The 26,028-nt window shown below is 35.9% G+C and overlaps 2 protein-coding genes across 2 annotated transcripts; one reads left to right on the forward strand and one right to left on the reverse strand.

Annotated features, from left to right (window-relative positions):
- Window positions 1-761: 761 nt before the first annotated feature.
- Window positions 762-10,806, forward strand: LOC306877098 (pituitary-specific positive transcription factor 1-like; the record flags this gene model as incomplete). Its single annotated transcript, XM_079428636.1, has 8 exons — window positions 762-903; window positions 6,737-6,892; window positions 7,032-7,130; window positions 8,364-8,609; window positions 10,013-10,177; window positions 10,312-10,372; window positions 10,475-10,674; window positions 10,727-10,806. 8 exons carry the CDS (start codon window positions 762-764, stop codon window positions 10,804-10,806), a joined length of 1,149 nt encoding a protein of 382 aa, XP_079284762.1.
- A 1,769-nt stretch (window positions 10,807-12,575) lies between these two features.
- LOC306877321 (charged multivesicular body protein 2b-like) lies at window positions 12,576-24,689 on the reverse strand. Its single transcript, XM_079429023.1, has 6 exons — window positions 24,518-24,689; window positions 21,195-21,286; window positions 18,539-18,733; window positions 16,432-16,534; window positions 14,607-14,713; window positions 12,576-14,194 (listed from the first exon to the last, which is right to left on the reverse strand). Exons 1-6 carry the CDS (start codon window positions 24,549-24,551, stop codon window positions 14,075-14,077), a joined length of 651 nt encoding a protein of 216 aa, XP_079285149.1. The 5' UTR covers window positions 24,552-24,689; the 3' UTR covers window positions 12,576-14,074.
- Window positions 24,690-26,028: the final 1,339 nt, after the last annotated feature.

The following is a 26,028-nucleotide window of genomic DNA, read 5'->3' on the forward strand; positions in this document are numbered from 1 at the left end:
TGCAGAGAAAATATGATAAAATATTAACTGATCACACTTTGAACTTTTTTTGACATCATGCCCTATTAGCACAACTATATAACAGACCTTCATCAAAATTTCAACTGTAAAACAGTTATGAAACACAATAAAATGTAATTAAATATGAATAGAAATTATGTAAAGAAACAATAAATCATACACCGTATATATGTGTAATTTAAATAAAAAATCTTGATGTTGAATAAAAAAAATATGACGTTTTTTTATATAAATATAATATCATTAATAAATTAATTTGCTTCTCAGAATTCTTTATTACTATACCATGATGTAATACTGTAAAATTATTAGTATTAGCATGTAGATCTTTTAATACTCATGCACTCTTAATAAATCCAATTTGTTTCCATCATACATTCAGTGATAACTTCATATTTAGGTAATCAGACTCACTACCTCATTGCATCTAAAATGTAGCTAAATGTAAACACATCCTGAAATGGCTAATTAATCTTAAATCCCATAAGACGTGGTCAGAGCTGTCGCTGGTGTTTGCTGGAAGCCACACTGAGTGGAAATGGAAAGTATCAGATTACACCTCTTCGCCCTAATTACCAGAGCTTTGCCTCAGCGGGCCGTCATGGTTTGTTAAGAGCAAGAGCTCATTAACATGGATAAGGGGGTCTGAGGGGGCGCAGTATAAATACCTGCACACGCCCTGCTCATGGCACACAGGTGGGATCCTGAGTAGGACCCTGAGTAGGTGAACTTCCAGAGTCATGACCTGCCAGGCCTTCAGCACCAGCGATTCCTTCACTACTCTGAGCGGAGACTCGGCTGCTCTACCGCTGCTCATGCATCACACCGGAGCCGCAGACTGTCTGCCCATCACCAGCCACACCGCCAACATGGTGCCTTCAGGTAAGTCTCATGCTCTTGGACGATCACACAGTGGTTCTCTACTGAGAAGAGGGAAAAAATAACACTAAATGCTAATAATAAAATGCACCTAACTGTATAGTGGTGCAGAGCTAGCTAAATAAATAATTGTATTAACTGTTTAAACAGATGAGAAATTGTTTACCATAATTTTTGGTGTTAAAACTGTTTTGGTGCAAACCCATCTGTCATTTGGCAATGATACGGCGATATTTGATGCAATATTTGGTCCAGTATTTGTTCCATGTGTTTGGCTGGTACAATTCTGCTGTTATTTATTTACAAAATTGTCAGTTTTCCTCCTCTATCACATTGCAATGTTAGATTTTTTTTTTTTTTTTCTTTATTATTCAATTCATTTGAAACAAACCCAGTTGAGAACTAAAAGCCAAATACTATAATTATATATTTAAAATTATCAATTTAATTAAATGCACACACACACTACAGTTCAAAAGTTTGGGGTCTGTAAAATGTTTATACGCACCAACACTGCATTTATTTGATCAAAAATACAGTAAAAACAGTCAAATATTATTATAAATTCAATCAACTGTTATCTATTTCAATATATTTAAAAAAGTAATTTATTCCTGTGATGCAAAGCTGAATTTTCAGCATCAGTACTCCGGTCTTCAGTCTCACATGATACTTCAGAAATCATTCTAATATGATGATTTGGTTATCAAGAAACATTTCTAATTATTTTTCATGTTCAAAACAATTGTGCTGCTGTTGAAACTGTGACGTGTTTTTTTTGTTTTGTTTTGTTCTTTGATGAATAGAAAGTTCAAAAGAACAGTATTTATTTTATTTTTTTTCACATCATAAATGACTTTTCTGTCACTTTTGATTAATTTAATGCATCCTTGCTCAATAAATGTATTCATTTAATATGTCTGTGGAAGACAATTACATATTTCCATAATCTTTGATGAATAGAAAGTTCAAAGAACAGTATTTATTTGAAGTTTTCATATTATAAATGACTTTTCTGTCACTTTTGAACAATTTAATTAATCCTTGCTGAATAAATTTACTAACTTATTTAAAATAAAAATAATAAAACAAAGTGTTATATCACTAAATAAATCTATCACTATTCAATGAAACATTTTCGAATGGTAAAACCCCAACTCATAGAAATGAAAGAAGTTGCAAACATTACATCTGAACTAAGTTGGAAAGTTGTACTCATATAGATCAATCTCTGCGATGACAGCATTTGTCCACTGGGAATACTTTCCTTAGAGGCTTTTAGGAAAAACACAGAAGAAGCTCAAGGTGATGAAAGAGAGAGACACTGGACTATAAGCGGATGTCTTTTCGACCTAGTCTATATGACCCTAAAGTTCACATATCATTTGGTATTATCTCCAGTCCTCACTGCTGTCATCACTCACAATCTGTCTGACTCTCACTCTGAGGAAGTGACCTTTCCAGAGATCGCATCTCTATATCCCAGGGGAAATGTTTCTGGAGATATATCACAAAATCAAAAGTATAATGCATTGAACAATGTCTTTTTAAATCAGAAATGCATATTTTACTGCAATTCAAATCAGAGAAGCAGGTGAGATTGTATAATGTTTTTTTTTTTTTTAAAGCAGTCTCTTTTGTTCACCAAGGCTGCCTTTATTTGAATAAATAAGATAAAAAATATATATTTTAATATATTTTAAAATGTAGGTTATTTCTGGTGAATATTCAGCATCATTACTCCAGGCTTCAGTTTCACATGATCCTTCAGAAATCATTCAAATATGCTGATTTGCTGATGAAGAAACATTTATTATTATTATTATGTTGAAAACAGATGCTGATTAATATTATCTGAACACTGATACATTTCAGGATTCTTTGATGAATAGAAAGTTCAAAATAACATTCATTTGAAATAGAAATATTTTGTAACGTTATAAATGTCTTTACTGTGCCTTTTGATCAGTTTGATGCATCTTTGTAAAACTACTAATTTCTTTCAAATTAAAAAAAAAAAAGAATAACTCTTACTGGCCCCAAACTTTTGAAAGGTAACGTATATTTTGTCAGACGGTTTTTAGTGACACCTCTCACAGTCGCTATAGGGAGCATTTGAAATAAGTCAAAATTATGTAGATGTGGCTAATCAGCTCAATTTGGACAGCTGTTACTTAGTTATCAAAGCAGACATATTATTAGTTTGACATGTTGATGGCTAAATTATCATGTACTTATTTTGTCCCAGTTTTGTCTCACACGTGAGAGAGCATTAGTGAAAGACTTGTCAGAAACTCAATGAATTGAGTCAAATCTCTGCTCATTGTTTGCCATAGTAAATCATAGTTCTTATGCATAATTACTGAACTGTGCAATTGAACTCAGGCTCTGAGCCAGAAGATGCAAAACTCTCAAATGAAATGTTTTGGCATTTCTATTCATGCACATATGCCCTCTGTTAACTCAGGCCCACTTACACCTGCGGAAAGTGGCTGGGGATGTCAGAGCTTACAGCTATCTGAAGTTTGAAGAGTTATTTATCATAATGTGGATGTTAGTGTATCTGAGCACTTAACTGCTGGCGCTCTGGATAAAGCAATGGGTGTTTTTAATAAGGGATCAAAGGTTGATCGCATCATTTCAATGACAATCTTGTGCGTGCACTACTGAACAAGGCCACCCATCATCTTGACATGAGTGTTAGTGGAGGCTGGTCTCAGAATGATGTAGCGGTGCTTGTTGAGTTTGATTACCACCCACGGGTTTACTCTGATCTGAACCAAATTCAATTGAATGTTCTGTGCGACTCTGACAGCCGGAGGTCACTGTGCATATTATGAACTATTATCTGTATTTACATACTTGCTTTCCTTCATTAAATGAGTTTAATTTTATTTTCAGATATATTTGATGAAGGAAGGAATTATACAATCTGGTATTCATTATTACTGCAATAATGAATTATTTGTGTAAATGTCACCTCTGCAGAGACGTGATGAGGTTCAGGAAATGTGGCAGTGCTTCTTCTGCAAATTCAAATCGAAATTATCAGTGAAACAAGTGCCCATAGTGACATGAATGGGGATATAGATTTTATATATGTTATGCTAAGGATTTCTAGGGGTGCCATTCGGTTTGGCACAGATGTCATTTTCTTTTTATATATTTTGAGAATGGCAGACACAAAAAGAGTCGCTTACCCAGAGAGCAAAGAGTGTGTGCTCACTGAAGGACAGGAGAAATCAAGACAGATGTGCACTGTTGCAAATTTAAATCAATAACAGACCTCTACATGAACAAATTCACAAACATCACATTCACAAGGAACTTCACACATACTGAGGGTCACTGTGGTGGATACATCCAGTGGGTCAAAATGCATGTTACTGTCCTGAATAAGATATTTCACATTAAAAAGAAAAATAAATTTACATATAGTCCACAAAAGAAAATAATTGTGGAATTTATAAAAAATGGCCTGTTCAAAAGTTTACATCCCCTTGATTCTTAATACTGTGTTGTTACCTGGATGATTGACAGCTTTTTTTATTTTATTTATTTTTTAATAGTTGTGGGTAAGTCCCTTGTTTGTGCAGAACAGTTAAAACTGCCCGCAGTTTTTAAGAAAAATCCTTCAGGTCCCAGAAATTCTTTGGTTTTCCAGCATCTTTTGCATATTTGAACCCTTTCCAACAATGACTGTATGAATTTCAGATCCATCACAGTGAGGACAACTGAGGGACTAATAAGCAACTATTACAGAAGGTTCAAACGCTCACTGATGCTCCAGAAAGAAAAAAAACATGCATTAAGAGCCGGGGGTCTCTCAGGGTAGATCAGGGTCAATTAAACTTATTTTGTCTTCTGGGAAACATGTAAGTATCTTCTGTAGCTTCTGAAGAGCAGTACTACATGAACAAAATATGACATTAAGGCAAAATAAGAAAAATTTACACTGTTCAAAAGTTTGCTCAAAAAATGTGCTCATTGTGACTCAGTTTGCCAGCACAGGTCACATTTTATCTTGTGGACTATATGTAAACATCTTTTATGCGAAATAACTTATTCAGGACAGTACTAAATAAAACAAAAAAAATAATGAAATTTCGATGACCCTCTTATTTTGGTAAAACAATCAATGTTTTGCAGAGATTGTTCTAATTTGTTACACTGTTTATTTAAAGGGGTCATCGGATGCCCATTTTCGACAAGTTAATAGACAATGATTCTTTAGGATCTTAATGAAAAGTCTGTAATATAGTTTGGTTAAAATTTCTCAATGGTAGTGTAAAATAACACCGTTTTTACCCTGTTAAAAACAGCTCTGTCTAGAGCAAGCTATTTTCTTGCATGCTGCTTTAAATGCAAATTAGCTCTGCTGACCCCGCCCTTCTCTTCTAAGCCGCTCTTTGAGAGATGGTAAACTTTAGCTGCATTCATCGTGAAACTTGTTTATTAGGAAAAGCGATTTGCAAAGATTCATTAAAAAACCTAACACTCATTTCTTCTGTTGGTGAAGCTGGATCATGAATGATTCACGCAAAGATAGACGAATTTAGGTAGAACGGGGGCACATTCCCTTCAGAAACAAATGTAATCCACTGTGTCTTCAGCAGCTCAGATGTCGGGAGTAAATGACGACTGCTGTGTTCATTATTACATCCAAGAACAAAGCACTTTAAGCCCAAAGTATGCTTTGCTTTTTCGTACGCGAGGGACAGCGTACAGTGTGCGTGACGTGAATTGCATCATCAGAACAGTACGCGCACCACCCGATTTTTGTAACCACACGTACTTTGTTATTTTGCAGTAATCAGTTTTTCCACATGGTGGCAACACTGTCCCGGCTCATTCACAGTAGAAAACTAAACTAAAGAGACGGACAACGACAACAAAATAGCGGAGACTGCATCAACAGACGCTCACATTGACAAGCGCCTGTGAGCGTAAGGGTATGCAACAGCTCAGCTTTGGTTTAAAAGAGTTTAAAAATGTTTGTTATCAGTCATGACTTAACAGGGAAAAATAGAGCAGCCACTGAACATGGATGAAGCTTTCTAGAGCGCATGTGTTGACTGTTGGTGTTCGCTCACAACTTCAAATGGAGTATACTTTGAAAGGCTACGCGTTCGACTGTACGCATACGCTAGCATCCGCATACAAAAACGAAGAATACTTAAGAGTCCTTTAGGAGTCATTCTTGTCTACATCTTCTCCGGCGGTGAAACAATGGATGACAGCTCACTCAGGGCGGGACTAAGGTAAGACACCAGTCCAGTCTGTGCTGAAACGCCACTGTCAATCAAACAATCGTGGGAGGGACCTGTCAGTGTGACGTCACACAGACAGGCATCTGAGATCAGCTCGATTTGAGAAAGGGGAAATGATTTAACGAGATAAAAAAAAAAAAACACTGGGTGGATCTTTATAATTATAGGGTGGTTGTGTACACACACTGCCAACACACATTTCAGTTCAAACAGCTTGTTAAAGTGCATGTCGCATCCGATGACACCTTTAAGTTTAAATTACGTCAGAATGTTTTCTATTATTTTCGATTTTGTTGTTTTTTGTACACATAAATCAAGCTTTGGCAGTCTTGCATTGTTCACAGTCATGCCAATAAAACTATTTTGAATTTGAAAGAAAGAAACAGCAAAGGCATTTCTTCACAACTTGTTTTGGCTTCTATTTTCCAAGTGTGTCATAATAGTGGAGGATGTCAATCTCTCTCTCTTTCTCTCTCTCTCTCTCTCTCTCTCTCTCTCTCTCTCTATCTGTCTGTCGGTCTGTCCGTCCATACATATGTCTGTCTAGGATGTATCACAGATATTAGTGTTATTCCCCTCAGGTCTGCCACTGGTCCAGTCGTCCAAACGCTCTCATATGCACCTGTCCACTTCTGCTTTGGGCAATGCGTCAGCCAGCCTGCACTACCCAATGCCCCCATGTCACTATAGCAACCAGCAGACCACCTATGGCATGATGGCAGGTACGTCAAGTTACGCACAAGTTACGCAGGTGATTCAAGTATTGTTCTTCTGTGCATATGCATTACTGTACATCATAAACACACACAGACATACAGGATTTAACTTGTGTGTGTGTGAGTGTGGTAATGATGTCTCCAGCACAGGAAATGCTCTCTGCCAGTATCTCCCAGACCCGCATCCTGCAGACCTGCAGCATGCCTCATGCCAACATGGTCAACGGAGCCAACTCACTGCAAGGTACAACCTGTGCTTGAATCCAAACCTTCAGGCCCCATGACATTCACGTGTACTCAGTGTTTCTCACTGGCAACCACAACAACAAAGTGTACATATTTTAAAATTTCAGAGTCAGTCAGAATAAATAATGCATAATCAGAGAAAAATGGTTATCCATGACAATGACTGCAGCATGTGCTGGTGTCTAGTGTAATTGTGCCACACTTGACTCGTAGCCTACTACTAGAAATGTAAGATTTTGTAGTTTCAGTGTGTTAGATTTAGTGATGCGTACAGACGAGATTTGAATTGTCCAAAAAACAAAACTAAAACGGTATAATTATCCCTTGCATTAACTGCTGAAAATGTAACATTTTTGCCTTTACCTTTTTGTCTATACTGCATTATAACTCATAGAATTAGAATCATATTAATGTTTATGCGTTACTGTAAATACTTATGCTTAATGTAAAATTAGTAATACATTGATTTGCCTTTTGGATTTTACAATTCTCGCCACTGAATTCAACTAGGCTATCTTTTTCAAACATAATCAAAACTGAATACAGTGTGTGTGAGGCAGAGGCAATATTGCTCTGAAAATATCTAGCCATTAGAGGGCGATGCAGATCAATTTATTGTTAAAACAGTACAGCCTCAGACACATTCAGAAATATTTTATATCCCCATTATATTTAATATATTAGAAATATATATATATATATATATATATATATATATATATATAATATATAAATATGTTTTTAATGTAAAATAGTTTTTTTTATTAAAATTATTATTTTTTTTTTCAATACAAAATTTTGCCCTCTAAAATAGAAAACTGGCAATTAAAAAAATACAGGTATTTAATTTTTCTTAATATTCCCAAAAATTTGGAGAAAGTGACAATTAAGAAATATTTCATTTTCTCTCTCTCTCTCTCTCTCTCTCTCTAAATTAAATATTTCAAATGAAATGTTTTATTGTGTAATTGGTAATTGGGTGTAATTGGTAATCCTTTTATATTTTTTTCTGTGTCCCTAATATATTCCCTTAACAAAAGCCAATTCTGTTTGTATCTGTTGGTGTTCAGAATTACTAACACAAAATAGTTTGCAGGGTATTGAAAGATGTCCCATTGTCCCTTGTAGTCTTTACAATAAATGATGGTTAGATTTCCAAGATTTGATCTCCTTAAACCGTCATCGTTCCCTCTAACACACAGCACTTCATTTGTGTCTTGTTGTCCCGCAGGAGCTCTGGCTCCACACTTCTATAAGTTCCAAGAGCACAGTTTGGGTGGGGGCTCCTGTGCTTTGACCCACAGTTTTCCGCCACTGCCCCAGGCCCTGCTCTCGGACGAACCCACCCTAGGTGACATCAAGCAGGAGCTGCGCAGGAAAAGCCGGCCCCTGGAAGAGCCGCCCGACATGGACTCACCTCAGATCCGTGAACTGGAGAAGTTTGCTAACGACTTCAAACTGAGGAGGATCAAACTAGGTTTGTCTTCTGCGCTGGACCATATTTTTATAAAATTATGTAAAACATTGCCACACCGTATTTATTATATCACTGAGTTTATTTAGCTTAGCTGATTCATTTATATTAGATAAGAAGTTATTACTGTGACGTTCTACTAATGAGCTATTATCTACAGTACATTCAACTGCAGACTTAGTTTGCTTGACATTTGTTTGGTCATTTACACAACTTTTCTGCCTAAATTGGCAACTCTTGGTCAGAATAATCTGCAAAAGTAAACAAGATTTGATGCAGAAATTCAAATTTTTTTAAAGTAAAACTTTTAATTTGACATTATTACAAAGTGCACTTTTTAAAAGTGTATTTACTTGTGTTTATAAACCTTTTTGCCAACCAGCAAAATATGTTCTAATTTTGTTAATTTTCACACTAAGTTTGTCAAAACATTCAGAACTTCAATTTTTTAAATGATTTAAAAATGTTTTTCTTGGTTATGTGAAAACATTAAAGGAACGCTAGATTTGATATTTTTTTAATCATTATGGGAACGCTACTTTTGTATGGAGATTGAAACATGTGAAACAAGTAGTAAGTAGTTTAAAAAACATTATATGAACATCCAACTAAAATGTTTTACTGCATGAAATAACATATAGTATAAAATAATGTTTTTTGCATAATACACTGTAGTATAATATAGTATAAATAACGTTTTTTGTGCTAATGTTTTGATAACATTGTTAACTATGAATGAACATTTTTTATTAAGTTTCTATTAAAGGGATAATTGAATTAATGAAAATTCTGTCATTAATTATTCACCCTCATGTTGTTCCAAACCCATAAGACCTTCGTTCATCTTCAGAACACAAATTAAGATATTTTTGATGAAATCCGACAGCTTTCTGACCCTGCATAGACAGCTACGCAACTGACACGTTCAAGACCCAGAAACGTAGTAGAGATATTGTTAAAATAGTCCATATGGCATCAGTGGTTCAACTGTAATTTCATGAAGCTGCAAGAATACTTTTTCTGTGCAAACAAAACAAAGACTTTATTCAGCAAAATCTTCTCTTGCGTGTCAGTCTTTGCCAAGCTTTCAGGAGAGCACAATGCATTTAAATATGGTGTTCTTAAGATTAACGAAGGTCTTACAGGTTTGGAACGACGTTAGGGTGAGAAATTAATGACAGAATTTGTATTTTTGGGTGAACTATCCCTTTTAACTTTACTGGAAGAACCTTGAGAGAACACTGCTGAAGCCTGAGAACGTTCCGTTAGCTAGGATTATATTGACTGCAAATACATTTTTATTTTAATAATCTTGAAGATTTGAAGTACATTAAAAGTGCACAATCAGTACAATTAAACACACTTCTTTTTCACAAGGGTTACTAACTTATAGCTTTGATTGACAGGTTACACACAAACCAATGTGGGTGAAGCCCTGGCGGCTGTGCACGGCTCTGAATTCAGCCAAACCACCATCTGCCGCTTCGAGAACTTGCAGCTCAGCTTCAAAAACGCCTGCAAGCTCAAATCCATCCTGGCAAAGTGGCTGGAGGAGGCTGAGCAAGCCGGTGGTGAGTCAACACACTCCTGAGTGAGATCGCTTATTTATTTATTTATTTACCACTATCTTACCATTATCCCTGAGTTTTTAATGAAAACATAAGATGGCAGAATCACTACTCTAATTTGTGAGTACTCCCATCAGCTCTTTTTAATGAGAAGATGGGCATGCATGAGCGTAAACGCAAACGGAGAACAACCATCAGGTAAATGGGGAATCTAAACTAAACCCACACAGAAAACAAAAGCCATTATATCAGCATCTCCCTCTAATTAATACCTAATTAGTTCTTAATTTCCTCCCTCAGTCTTGGGGCTAAGGAAGCCTTAGAAAGGAATTTTGTGGAGAAGAGTAAGCCATCATCTCAGGAGATTGTGCGGATGGCGGAGGGTCTCCATCTGGAGAAGGAGGTGGTGCGTGTTTGGTTCTGTAACCGTCGGCAGAGGGAGAAGAGGGTCAAAACCAGCCTACACCACAGCTCCTTCATGGCCAAAGAGACCGTGACCTGTAGACCTTGAATATCAGGGTCTCAGTGATGCTGATGTGTGATTATCTACAGGTAAAAAACCAACACCAACCTTTGGCAGCGAGTGGGTTTATTGTACTGATTCACCAGTAGGAGTACTGGATATGCAGTGACCCCAAAAAAGTATTTGCACACACTTAAAAATGTCTGAATGTTATATCATCAAATATCAAACCAGTGACAAGTTTGAAAAGGTCTCTAGGCGTATTTAGAAGATGTATAAAGTCAGTTCTCCTCAAGTTCACACAGGAGTCCTATCAGAGCAATTAGAGGTGTGGAGAATCACATTAACTAATTCATGAACATTTGATCCACTAACATTTTACAAATACTTAGTGCCACAATACTTTCTCTTGTTAATGAACATCCTCGGTTTTATCATTTAAATCCCGACAAATTTCTGATGACTTTTGTAAATTGTTTTTTTAAACAGGTTAAAATAAATGCCAATTGGTTTGATATTGTGTCATATATTGACATTCATAGATTTTAAGGGGTGCGTTTAGTGTCCAAATACAATTTGTATATATATATATATATATTTTGTTTAAAGTTTTGTTAAATGTTTAGTTTGAAAAGGTTAAAATAAAGGTTATATAATGCAGTGACATTTATAAATTAGTGTCCAAATTGCATTTTATTTTATTTTATTTCTTTAATGAATAAGACGATGTAAGCAGCCCCTTCACTGGAAAAAACTTCAGCTATTAAAATAAATAACATTTTTCACATTTATTTTTTTTTTATAAAAGAGTGTTTTTGCTCTCAAATGGGATACTTGTGATTTTTTGACCTGAAGATAATATTTAAAATTGCTTATAAGGGCAGAATACCATCTTGAAACTTTTTAAAAGTATTTAAAATAATTTATTCATCATATATTTGAATGCATTCCAATCAAAGTTTAATATATTAGCAAAATATGCAAATATTCTGAAAGCATATCCTGGAAATGTGTCATTGCACTGTAGAGTTTTGTATGAAGCAAGCAAACCTTTTTGTGATGTACTGTAATTTGTAAAGAAATGATAAATTTGTCGAAATAAATGACTAATAATGTGGTCATGCTTGGTTATAATAAGATCTTGCAAGTCATTAGCCGCTCTGCAGCAATCTGTTAGGCATTATAATGTCAATTACATGCTTCGCATGAATTGTAACAACATGGTAAGTCTGTTGTGATTCAGATTATTAGATATAATCAAACATCATTGCATTGGGAGAGAATTAAGCATCTATCATGTGTATGTGGCATGTGTTTAATTTGTTATCTACTGCATGCAGTGGAATCATCAGAGCTCTGCTGGGTTTTACTGAGGGATTATTTACAGTATTACATTGTTCCTGACAGTGTTATAATGAGGCAGCACAGCCTCTCACCTGCACACAAGCGCTCTCTCAGCAGCGAGATATGGCTGATGATCTATATGATCATCATCTCCTGCATTGACTGTGTCAGCAACACATCCCTTACTGCCCCATGTGATCTAATAATGCAATAAATACAGTGTACTCTGGGATAATGTTGGCAGGATTTGACATTTTCAGTATATATCATACACAATCATATAAAAAAAACATAAACACAATAGAATTATTGATTTTTTCCATATGTATTCCAGCTGATTCTGCACTTGACAAGTTTTGCAGTCCTACAGAAACGCTTGCAGCAGTTACACCATACCATACCATATTAAATTACTTTAAAATTAATGGACTGCACCATGGTTCATTTAAGAAAGGTCACTCTACAAACTCATTAAGACCTTATTTAAAAACCATGTTTCATTATGATTATGACTAATGATGTCTAATTTAATGAAATGCTCTGAAAGGCCATTAGAACAATTGTAGAGGTGCATAACATTTTTGACTACTAACACAAATATGAAGGTACTTTATTAATTAGAAAATCAAATCAAAGCATAAACTGTACATTTATATACACACTATTGGCTAGAATGAAAAAAAAAAAACACTATTTTTAAATAGTGATGAGAAATACATACAGATGAAGTTGAAAAGAAAAACTTATACTGTAGTTCTTCTAAAGGCTGGAATACAATCCAAGCAGATTTTAAAACATGACATTTGATCTCCTCCAATTGGATGGACTCATGGTCTGAAGCTCAAAAACTGTGGTCTGTGCCCATCATACACTGTGATTTTCTGTGAAATCGGTCAATTCCGACTTCCCGAACTCTGCAGACTTATTTTGACTTTCAGCAACTACTGGAAATCAGTGCAAATGTCTGAGTTTGAAATCCCAAAATTTGAAATTCTCTTCAAAATATTTTCACAGCATTGACATGGTATGATGGTATGTTGCACATCATTCAAGTTGTACCATTGTGACCATTACGAAACTACAGTTTTAGTTTTGCTCATCAGACAGTAGAAGGGTCTCAATGGTTGGATTGTTTCAAGGTTGACAAGTAAATACTTCATCACATTATCATATCAACAAATATTCTCATGCAAGATATGATTTGTATGTATGCAAGAGTTTATACCAAACCTCCCTGCAAAGGAAAACTGTTTTCCGTAACTTACTTCCTTAAGTCATACATAACCTAAAAAGACATGAAAATACACATAATGATCTTTTAACTAACATGACATGAGATGATTAGCCCTATAATGCATGGGAATCCCATGGAGTACCAAATCTTCCAATGTTTGTGTACATTTAAAGGATTTAAAGGACAATTCATGGTCACAGTAATAGCACCCTTTAAAATTAAAAGTAAAGTGTGTAATTTTTGCACACAACCAGAATCAAACAGACTGTTACAAAAGTATGCTCTAATAGTGTGAATGCAATCCAGATGTACTATATTTGCCATGTTATCATTGTTATGTGACATACCAGTGTCAGTTGTCCCACTACACTGTTATTCACAAATCCACTACAAATGGGATAGTAAAATCAGATGTGCACTTCAGAATGTAGTAGGTCACCCGGATAAATTTAGTCTACTATTTTATGAATACAGTGAATTTGTACATAGTGCTCTGTTTACATACTATATAGTAGGGAAGTATGCGATTTTGGCCATTCATTTTTCAATACCCCCACCCCCTAATTTGCTATTGGTTGCCTAAACAGATAGCTCTGCCCCACCCAATCATGCTCCATTTGGAGCCTCTAGTGGTGCAAAAATTACATCCTTCACCTTTAAATATGTGCAGCAGATCTGGAGAGCATTTTGTCAGAACCTCTAAATCTGCTGTATATATCTGACCACAGAATCTCCTCTAGTAACTCACTGCCATGCTCCAATAATGATATGTTTGTTGACATTCTTCTTTCATTTATCCCTTTTCCCACTCTGAGTCCTTTGGTGGCAGTGGGTATGAATGTGTGGAGGGCGACGAGATTTAGTCCATTTCCAGAGCCTTCAGCTGTCTCTCGATCTCGGCGTCTGAGATGGTGGCAGCTTTAGACTTTGCTGGGGAGGCGCCAGGGAGGATCTTCCCTGCTGAGGGGGCTCTTACCATCTGCGGAAACAATAACAATTGTAGCCCTTTATTAGAGCAGTAAAACTTCAGATTTCACAGCTCACCTAAAGCTGGAACTCCACCAGCATAAGCCTCTGTTTAATTGTAGTTGTAGGCAATAGATGTGGCGCCAATCAAATATGATCATTGTTTATCCCAACTGTTCTATAGAAACAGAGCCCAAGCACTTTATTTGGGGAAAAACAGGACAAAGAATCTGTGAAATATGGTAATATGAGTATTACATTTTGGCCCAAGGGAATACACATCTGCTGTAATCAGAAACAATGATTCTGCATCTCATGAATCTAAAGAAAGGCCTACAGTAATCACAGCCAGAGTCCAGCCATCTGCTGAAAGCCGCCGCTGGGGCCGTCGCTAGAACAGTGCAGACAGAAAGAAAGCATCTTACCTTTCCTGAGATCTCTATACCGATCTCATCCAGCACCTGGTTCACGATGTCCTGGCTTTCTTCCTCATCACCCGATTCATCAAAAATCTCATCCAGTGTATCGTTGACTATGGACAGAAAGTTGTAGAAGTTGGTGAAATTTGACAGAATAACCCAATCTCTAGACCAGTGAGTCTGAACTGGTTTTGTTTAAGGATCCAGATGGAATTAAAGGGATAGTTCACCCAAAAATTATGTCATTAATTATTCACTCTTATGCCATTCCAGACCTGTAAAACTTTCCTTCACCTTCTAAACACAAATTAAGATGTTTTTGATGAAATCCAAGAGTTTTCTGACCCTCCATAGACAGCAAGGGTATTGCCATGTTCAAGTCACAGAAAAGTAGTAAGGGCATAGTAATTCAGCTGTAATTTTATGAAGGTACGAGAATACTTTTTGTGCGCAAACAAAACAAACAATCGTTTATTCAACGATTCTTCTCTCCCGTATCATTCTCCACTGCGCATTCATGACAGTACCATGACGCATGCGTGTGGTGCTGCTGACGTAGAGCACACATGCGCTGCGGCTTGTTTACAAGCAGAGGAATGCACACACATGCTTCGTGATACTCTCGTGAACTCACGTTGAAGATTGATGAGGAAGAGAAGAAATGGTTGAATAAAGTCATTATTTTTGTCTTCTTTGCACATAAAAAGTATTCTCGTAGCTTCTTAAAATTACGGTTGAATCACTGATGTCACATGGACTATTTTAATGATGTCCTTACTACCTTTGAACGTGTCAGTTGCGTTGCTGTCTATGGAGGGTCAGAAAGCTCTCACATTTCATCAAAAATATCTTAATTTGTGTTCTGAAGATGAACGAAGGTCTCACAAGTTTGGAACGACATGAAGGTGAGTAATTAATGACAGAATTTTCATCTTTGGGTGAACTATCCCTTTAACGTTTATTAATCCAACTGGAAATCAAGTTTGTTTGCGAGGTAAGAGATTGAACAAGAGCTTCTGAGGATCTCGGGTTAGTGGCATCAAACTGTAGAATTTTGTTTGAAGTACTTACTAGCAACTCATTTTTATAATTTTTTTTTACTAATTAATTAATTTATTCTCCTAATTCATTATTATCCTTAGTCATTATTGATTTTGAAATTATTTATCTACAGTTTTTTCAGCATTTTCTGTAAAACCCACCCTAAATGGCACATAAAAACATGACACTCAAACTATCTCTTCCAGTCTAAACAGGCAGTTTTTGCTACAATGTGGACTAGGACTTTTGCCGTAAGATCTAGCTACTGAAAACTAGTGACAACCCAACACAGTGCCAAAATTGTTAATTGCACAATAACGAATTTGGATGGTTTCATGCGGTCTGTAGCCAATAATTCACTGCACAGAACTCACTGTGTGCACAAACTGCCCTTGATGCAAGTGAGACAGTTTTTATGTTGTCTGATTCATATTTTCTTTTAATTTATGCAGTTTTATACATGGTTTTTGAGGATGAGAGCATGTCACACAATCTGTCCAGGTTGGCATCTACCTTATTTTTCGCTGCTTCAGCCAGGCGATAGATAAAATGTGCCAAAGTTGACTGGATGAATAGCTTATGATGTGAAGTAAGATATGGGAAGTGCTGATAAGCCTTTTTATTTTGCTATCCTGACTATGCGTAATTATATGGTAAGGTGAATTTAAAAAATACATTGCAACTCAATAGATAATAAATAGTCAGTATATCACTTAGCATCATTTATTTCCCCTGAACAGATCCATCATTTGATCCAGCCTCTATGTGTCAGGCATGTCAAAGAACTTACTCATGTCCTCCGTCATTCCTATTTTTAAGTTCTCCTTCTGGAAGTCCTGCATCGTCTGTAGCGTCTTCTTGGGGTCCAATATTTTATTAACAGTCTGCATAGTCTGAAAGACAGAAAGAGTTCAAGCCATCCATCACACTCTCAGAGAATAAATAGAGTATCCTTACGGTGCACAAAACAATAATAAATATAACACAAACGCTGACAAAAATCCACCACGGACGAATACATTCTGAATGCAGCTCACCATAAATTTAAACTTCACACCATTTGGTGAGAAGGGGGAGTACAGAAAGTAGATGACACAGAACATAGCAATAGGTTGCATGGACAGAAGTGTGTTTTTCTGTCCCTCTGGACTTCTAGACGGTGACCGGGCAGACACACACAGGAAGAGTCCTATCTTATTACAGAGAATTATTTACACACAGCCTCAATATCACCCATCTCATATCTATTACACCAGCTACCTTCTTATGATTGACTACAAAACCCATGATGCATTATCAATCAGGTGAGGAAATATTAATAGCTTCCTTCCTCATGCAATATGGATTGGACACACACACACACACATTGATTCTTGCGTACAGGAACGGCTTGTAAATGAGTGAGAAAAACAACACCCCCTCAATGAGCAGTCAGAGACTGAATTTAAATGACTGAAACTGCATTTTATGTGATGCCACTACATGCCTGTAGTGATTGGTAAAGATAAGACGTGCTTTAGAAGTGCACACTGTGTATTTGGATGTCTTCTTATTCAACAAAATAGTGTCTCCAGAGCTAAAATGAATAAACCTAACCATCTCATGCAAAACTTAAAGTGTAACAATTAGGCTTAAGACAAAGGCAAGTTGTTAAGATTTTAATGCCATGTGAACAACTGAGACTATTCTCATGGCAAAAGCTGTACAAAATTACTATTTTATGCCAAATACATATAGAGTTGTATAAAATAAAATTGATGGAAATGTATTTCAATATTTTAATGATCAATACATTATCTTAACTACAATTCTGAAAAATTATTTAGCAGGGTTATTATAGTTAACTAAAACAAAACAAAAAACAATAAAACAATAAGAAAATCTCATTACTTGAAATAACATAAATTATAAAGAACATAAACCTTTTTTTCAGCTAAAAAGTAATGGTTCATTCATATTTTCATTTTAGCTTAATTTAATGTACTGAAATAACTACAGATAACCACGCTAAAAAAAAAAAAAACCTAATAAACTAATAATAAAAACACAACCAAATTACTAAAACATTAACTAAAATTGAAATAAAAACTTACTAATTAAAACCAGCTGAGAAAAAACTTCTTTATAAAAATTAAATTTAAAATGCTATGTTTTAACAGCTCAGGTTTGAATTCCAGTGAGGAGGTTAAATTCTGCTTAAATTCTCTTATAATTCATTTTATTTCATCAAATTAAATAATCATAAAATTACCCAAATTCAATAAAAACGTTATATTATATACATATAAAAATTCAAAAACTTCTGGAAAGATCTCATTAAACAAGTCCTTAAGAGAGCTTGCTTAAAACAAAGAAAACCACCATATATATTGCATTTATAATGTCCTTCTGGTTGATTGACATCACATTTATTTAAAAAAACAGATAATCCAATTAATTCATCTGCTCTAAATCCCATAGAGGAAGAGCAAGTCTCATATTTCAAATTCTGTTCAAGAATCATAGAAAAACCCTAAATGAACAGTAATAAGGACAGTGTGAATCAACACAGAGAGATTGCCCTGATAAGAGTTCTTTCTAAATGTAGAGCAGAAACTACATAAACTGGGTCACAATAATAGCAGTGAAGTAGGAGCCCCTCAACGACATGATAATTAAACCCTGTTTAAGGATTCTTTTGAAGTTCTTCGCTACATAAGGGATTCTGTTTTTCCAGCACTTCCCGGGAACATCAGGCAACATGTGAATAATACAGAGCTGTCATCTGGGGTGGGGGAGAACTGGGACTGTTGTAGAGCCCTGTAAATGAGGAGGTCCCACCGAAGTCCTCCATGGACAGCAATGGAATAACTAATTTGGTAGTCATGCAGATCCATTCGGAGATTTGAGCATCTTACCTTTGCTGTGGTAGACATGGCTCCAGCCATCTTCATCTGAGAGTTCATGACCTTTGTTTGCGTGGACATGGACGTGACCTTAGAGCTCACGGCGTAGGTTCGGTTCTTCTGTTTTCTGAGCTGTACGAGCTGTTTGGCTAGTATCTTGCAGGCTTCTCGGTTTCCAGTCTTGGCCATTTTTTTGATTTCCATTTCCTGTTAAGAATAAACACATCCAGTGAACAATGGGTGTTTCTACATGGAACAAAATTAAGTTTTGACTTCTAAGACAGAACAACAAGTCACTCAGACATGTCCATGACCAACTTGTGGCATGTTTACTTGTTTAGACCCAGAGGTTACATTAGCAAACATCTGAAAACAGCTCTCTGCCCTGAGGAACTTCAAGCAGTTAGGTGTTTTTCAGGTGTAATGTGGGAAAACTGAGTGTGTGTGTCTGCAGAGATCTCCCATGAGAGTGTGTGCACGTCAGAATGAAAGCCTGCAACACTTAGAAAACACTACAACACACTCCATTCGCAGCACTAAAGACTATTTCTTTTTCAACGTATTTAGAAAATAATGTGCGATTAGACAAATATTTTTCAAATAAAAACCCTGTCCAAACTAGCATCTGGTAACTGGAAATGTCAGCTTAATGGAAAGTCAATCATTTCCAGAAATTAACATGTGATCACATGATGGAGAGCATTAAAGGGATAGTTTCTGTCATTATTCACTCACCCTCATGTACTTCCAAACCTGTAAGACCTTCGTTCATCTTAAGACAAATTAAGATGTTTTTTTATGAAATCCGAGAGCTTTCTGATCCTGAATTTGGGTTTATTTTTATGCTTGTTTTGTCAGACCTGGCTGCTGAATTTTCTAGCGGGATCTGGCAAATTTTATGAAATTAAGCCATCAGTAGGTTGGCATTGCAAAGAGAGTGAACAATTCCAAAACACTCTTTTTGAGAGGTCTGACATGTACATTTCAGTCTCAACCAATGATGTGGAAGAAGTGTTTTGAGAAGTGTATCATTTATTCAACTAAAAGGGACAGTCAAGACATTTCTAATGTTAATTTCTAATTTCTCTTTCAAATAAACGCTGTTGAACTTATTATTCATCAAAAAATCTTGAAAAATGCATCACGGTTTCCACAAAAATATGAAACAGCACAAGTGTTTTCAACATTGATGATAATTAACGTTTCCAAATATTAGGATGATTTCTAAAAGATCCTGTAACACTAAAAACTGGAGAAATGATGCTGAAAATTCCGCATTATCATCATAGGAATAAATTACATTTTAAAATATATTAAAATAGATAATAAAGAAATAAAATGGTAAATAATAATATATAAGTTTGCAGTTCTGTTTGGTTCCAATAGTTGTCCAGAAATGATCAAATTCACCTTAAAGTCAGTCATTATTATATCCATAATGTAAATCCCAGGCATATTCTTTTCAACATTTACCTCAGCAGATCCTGTTTTCTCCTGTGTGCTCTTAATGTTAGTCTCTCAGGTAAACTCATGCTGATCAGCTAAACAGACACATTAGACAGAATGAACTCTAATGATACACACATTAGAGCAGGTGCTGCACTCACCTCACATGATGCCTGCTAAGCAAAATACAAGCAGCCACATTAACTGCGTTCATACACACACACAGCACTGTCCTACTTTAACACACAACGACGTTACATGACAGATTCTGCCTATATTGCCCATGTTTGCCTGTCATTAAACAAAATATGACTGGAATAGGGCATTTTTTACTGTTTTGCCATGATAAAAAATGATGTGCCATCATTATAAATATTCATGTATAGAGAGCTGAGTGAGATGAAGCTGTAGCATCAAGCCTATTAGAGATGTTTTATTGTCACGTCAGCCGCTAGGCAGCACCATGGATTGAAAAACTAGAATAAAAGTGACAGACTGATGTGCTTAACAAAACCCTTTCAGAAACCAGATAATGAAAAGTATGACCCACATCAGATGACTAATAATTATCCAGCAGTTGATAGATATGACGCCATCTGGAGCAGTTTTTTTAGGGGTGAAGAACAGAAACAGTTCACCCAAAACTCAAAATGTTTTTATCATTTCCTCACCATCTAAAACCTCTTTAAATTATACCCCAGCTTTTCAACGTGTGTGGGATATTAAAGCAGCGGCACATGACCGCCCTGCAGCTATCTTTTAATATATATGATATATTTTTTAAAAATGAAATAGACAACACAGCATATCCACGTCGAATTACAATAAAGATGAAGAAAAAGAACACCCCTCTTGGGAAGCAATTATGCACATTTTGGTGTTTACATAGAAACAATTAACGTAAATGGAGAGAGTGAGCGGGAGTGTTGGATTCCTCTGAGTTTTAACAGTGTGGTGGGCCGACAATAACGCTCAAGCCATCCTCATGAGTATTGAGCCATGAACAGTTTTGAACTGTTTTAGGCCACGTAATCTACCTGTTTCTAAGTGCAATTAACAGGATGATCAAAAATAAATAAATTAGCTAACTCTATTCTTTGATGCATTAAAAACAAATCAAAGAGGGATTTTCTGGCATAAGCAGCGACGCATGGTGCTGGAGGGAAGAGGTGGACGTTGGGAGTTGAAGTCAACTGATATGAAACTGCTTTGTTCCACTTACCATTTGCCTCTCCTGTCTCTCCAGGGCAGCTCTGTCTCTGGTGATTTGTCTCTGGGTGCCTCTCAGCTCTTTGGACTGCTCTTTAATGATATCTGTGACAGGATAGGGCAGAGAAAAACATGCAATAAAACCGTCTAGAAAATCTTCATACAGTTCACTGATCTGAAACTGAGAGTTTTTTTCTCCTCCTCCTTTAGTCTCTCTCTTATTCAGCCACAAAAAAAAATAAAATGTAAAGGCTTTTGGCTGACAGTTTACAGTAACAATGCAAAAGTTCTGCTACAACTTATTTACACAATTTTTATATACATTTTATATATATATATATATATATATATATATATACACATACATACATACACACACACACACACACACACACACACACATTACTGTTCAAAAGTATGATTGAAGACTATATGGTGAATTGTTACAAAATGTTTTTTTTTTTAAGTATCAGCAGAACTGTTTCAACATTAATAATAATAATTGTTTCTTGGCCATCAGATCAGCATATTAGAATGATTTCTGAAGGATCAGTATTGATGCTGAAAATTCAGCTTTGCATCACAGGAATAAATTACATTTTAAAACACAATCAAATATAAAACTAAATATAAAAAAAATTAAATTGTAAAAATATTTTTCATTATTACTGTTTGCATTATATTTTTTAGTAATAACTAACTTCTAAAGAAAATATGAGCAGTTTGCAGGTATTGTGTGATTTTGTTTTATACTTGATTAAAATAAAATAAAACAAAAAATAAAATAAACAGGTAAGCATCCTTTAAAATAATAGTCCTTCCACATCATGCTTACAATAATTATCGCCGCTTAAGTTAAATTTGTTTGTATTACTATTTTTTGTTGTTGAAGAATACAGATAGTATTTTTGGTCAAGAAAAACTGATATACTCCGGTTTCAGGAAGAAAATCTATTTAGGCACCTTTACCACAAGAGCAGTTAAATGGGCTTAATTCACAGTCTATATTGGATCTGAATATTATGAAACTGTTATGTGCTTGCATGAGACCAGGGAGCCAAAAAAAACATTGTTTGGGAGCAAAGCCAGCAAGATCATGCTCTTCCTGTTTCCATGCATTTGAGGGACAAGCTAAACACATGCACTGAACATAAGGTTCCTCTTCATCTCCACCTCTAAGGATGGCAGAGTGCAGCCACAATGCCTATAGGGAAGATACGCTCTCCTACACAGCAATCAGCCCAACATGTGCCCTCATGAATGCCAATCATATCATAACATCCCGTGAGGTTAAACAAACAAAAAACAGACAGGGGAAGTCGTGGCCTAATGGTTAGAGAGTCGGACTCGTAATCGAAAGGTTGCGGGTTCGAGTCCCCGGCCGGCAGGGATTGTAGGTGGGGGGAGTGAATGTTCTCTCCACCCTCAATACCACAATTGAGGTGCCCTTGAGCAAGGCACCGAACCCCCAATTACTCCACGGGCGCCGCAGCATGGCTGCCCACTGCTCCGGGTGTGTGTTCATGGTGTGTGTGTGTGCATTTGTTCACTACTCACTGCTGTGTGTGCACTTGGATGGGTTAAACGCAGAGCACCAATTTCGAGTATGGGTCACCATACTTGACAATACGTCACGACTTTACTTTTTACAATATTAGAAGCAACAGAGGGTGTATAGGAGGACAACGGGTTAAAGAAAATACAAGAAAATGTATAAAGTAGTAAAGAGTGGAGTCTTGTAAGATAATTCATAGTTGTAACTAAAAAAGGAGGGGAAAAGATGTAGTAGTCAACAAGTAAATGAATTAATAAATTAAAAAGTAAAAAAAAAAAAATATTTAAATGTTAAAAATAAGATAGGAAAAAGAAAAACCTTGCAAATTGATCAGTTATTAGCAAATCATAAAAGAAAAAAAATATATATAAAAGTAATATAAGAATATAAGTAAAAAGAAAAATCTAATTGTTGTTTAAATATTAATTTTAAATTCTGAAAAGTATTAAATATGTATTAAATGTATGTAAAAAATGTGGATATAATTCTACATACATGTCAATAATAAAGAGAAACGAACACTTCATTAGTATTGTACAAAAGTAGGAAAAGTACAAAAAAGTCACAAAGAGTTTGAAAGTATTTTTTTTACATAATTATCATAATAATTTTGATACTTGCCCATCCCTAAACCTTGATGAGAGAGTTTGTGTACACGTACAATCTACGCAAAAGATGACGTATCGAAAACGTAGTATTGAGGGAGGGTTATCGTCCACAAAACTCGCTGAGCTAAAGCAACTCTGCCATCTGAGAGGATACTTTGGCACCATGACGCTTGGCTCACCTTGGCACGAAGGTCAAGAGGACAAAGGCTCGGGAATGATGGGAATTCAACTTGACCATGACAACAGCATCAGAACGTGAGTGATTGATTTTATATGATTTTATATCAGTTTACCTCCAACTCTTCTGCTTTACTGATAATCATCGGTCATTTATTACAGACTATATGTGCATAAGTCTGTATAGGCAGAAGCTATTTTTATGGCTGATAAAAGCAAAAAAAAAAATACAAATAAGAATCAAAAGGAACTTTAAAACATTTTCTAAAATTAGGATGGCGACTATGCAGAATCTAAAAAAGTCAGTAAGGTCAAGCTGCATGAATGAGTGTTTCTATTGGAGACAGGTTTAAATGGAAGTGTTTGAATGATACAATGATCAGTTGAGTCTTGAGGCAGATAAACAGCTAACTATGCCATATATTCAGAACTCAATTTGATCATCACAGACTAGTGCTGTCCACTGAGGAAATGTTTGCTTTGCATGTTGAGCTCTCAATATAATAAACATCTATAATGTAAAAAAAAAAAAAAAAAAAACAATGTAAAAGAATCTAAAAAGACCTGTAAATGAGGTAACCAACATGATACTGACTAATCTTGATGAGTGGCTTTGTTTTTTACAATGAAATAATGGTATTAATCGTTTTCACTTTTGGTACAGTGGATAATCATTTATGTTAAAAAAAGTAAAAAAATGTAATGTTAATGTTAGAAGACACAACGCATGGACCACGGACAGACACATAAGCACAACTGTCATATTTATTTTTAATGAAACACCTGTTATTATAATGAAAGTAGGCTACTGTTTATTCACAGTCATTATTAATAACAAATACATCTATATAAACACATGTAGCAAATATTGACTGTGACTTCCGTATGTAGCGAAGCTGGTGAAACATGCTGATAAAGTTTCAAAAGATGCAGCAGGCAGACAGGTGTAAACTGACCATTAAAAACTATAATAAAACAATTAACAAAGTGACTTACCGTCAGCTGTCTTCTTTTTAAACAGAGATGCCATGATAACTTAACTTAGTGACTTTGTTTTTCTCTTCAATTCAATGTAAAATTAGTTTCTCTATCTAACTGCCTGAGCCTAAGTGTCTATCGCTCCACTCAAAGGTCTCGTTCTCCTTGTTTGTCTCTCAGCGCATGATCCCACTGATTCACCGCGCGCGTGACGTCTGCGGCGCAGTTCTCCTTCACGTCCTGTAGGGGGCAGCGCCTCACTCCACAAAACGCTCTGAGCTTCTGTTGCTTCAGCACGTGGCTGAGTGATTGACATCTTCAGCAGTGTCCTGGAGTTGCTATAATTCATCTAAAACAATTTCTTCCACATGCAGTTTTTATGAACTCGCAGTAATTGAGTTTTTTACTCTAAAAAATGAATTCGTCACACCGACCGTAGGACCATTTAAAATGAAGTACTCACGACAAAATGTGTTTAACATGCTGGATGGTTTAAACGAAACTGCCACCTTTCGCTTTCATATGTAAATTAGTAATTAATTCCTGATTTAGGCTTTGAGTTAAACAAATAAACAAAATATCAATATGTCAACTAACAGCATGACTATACAGCCCAGTCAAAACAATCCTTTCTCCCCCAATTTATTCCAACATAATTATTGGATAACAAAAGCACTAAAATTCCTACCATCATGCAATATAAACAAAGCTATATTCTTCTGGTGTATCCATCACTCCGGTGGACTTTACTGCAGGTTATAGATGCCATAGCATTGTCAAATGGCAAATTTAATATTCTTATCAATTTTACGCTCCATCCATCTGAACAATTTGTGGCTCGGTTCCTTGTGGATGTAATTCTCATGGTATGGTAAAGTGGAGCAGACAGGAGATTACTGCCCCACAGCAAAGAAACCGGAGCCAACGAGACAGGAGGAGCAGTGCGGGTGACTTTGGGAGGGATAGCGGATGTGTGGCCTCCAGCACATTATACCCTCTCTCTAAGGAGGACATGGCGCATCCTGGGGCATTATTCTCGTTAAGGTTATTAGGGAGATGTTTTCCTACAATCAGCAAGGTTGGCAACAGGGACTAGCACTAAATGTGCTAATAATGGTAATAAGCCCACTGGTGATCCATCTTGCCCCAAGCACACAGACCAATTCTAGCCTGCAATAATGAGACAAAACTAAAATTTTATTTGCTATTGAGGGTGTCTTTAAAGTATATTAAAATCTCCATTTCATATTAGAGAGACTCTTTCTCTGTGCCTTCAGAGAAGTCCCACAGAGAGTCCTCTGAAACATTTATCTATCTGCTCTGTTCGTGCATTTGCCCGAGGCTGGCAGACGTTTAATGCTAATGTGCTTACTATGTTTCCAGACAATAATATAAAGTAAGATATCTCATCTGTGAAATTAGATACTCTCACTCTTTCAGTATTCCTTAGTGTTGATATTTAGAGGTGTACTGATCCAGAATTCATTCCTAATCCTTCCACTTTGATGCCATCAATATCATTTATTTAA

This window comes from Barbus barbus (assembly GCF_936440315.1).
Source record: "Barbus barbus genome assembly, chromosome: 11".
In the NCBI taxonomy this organism is placed as follows: Eukaryota; Metazoa; Chordata; class Actinopteri; order Cypriniformes; family Cyprinidae; genus Barbus; species Barbus barbus.

What these genes read in the sequence shown, in the direction of transcription:
- LOC306877321 (XM_079429023.1), bottom strand. Translation starts at nt 24,551, where the DNA reads ATGGCATCTCTGTTTAAAAAGAAGACAGCTGACG. An exon ending in AGAGACAGGAGAGGCAAATG is followed by an intron (nt 18,734 to 21,194) that starts GTAAGTGGAACA and finishes TATTCTTAACAG; the next exon opens with GAAATGGAAATCAAAAAAAT. An exon ending in CCATGTCTACCACAGCAAAG is followed by an intron (nt 16,535 to 18,538) that starts GTAAGATGCTCA and finishes TCTGTCTTTCAG; the next exon opens with ACTATGCAGACTGTTAATAA.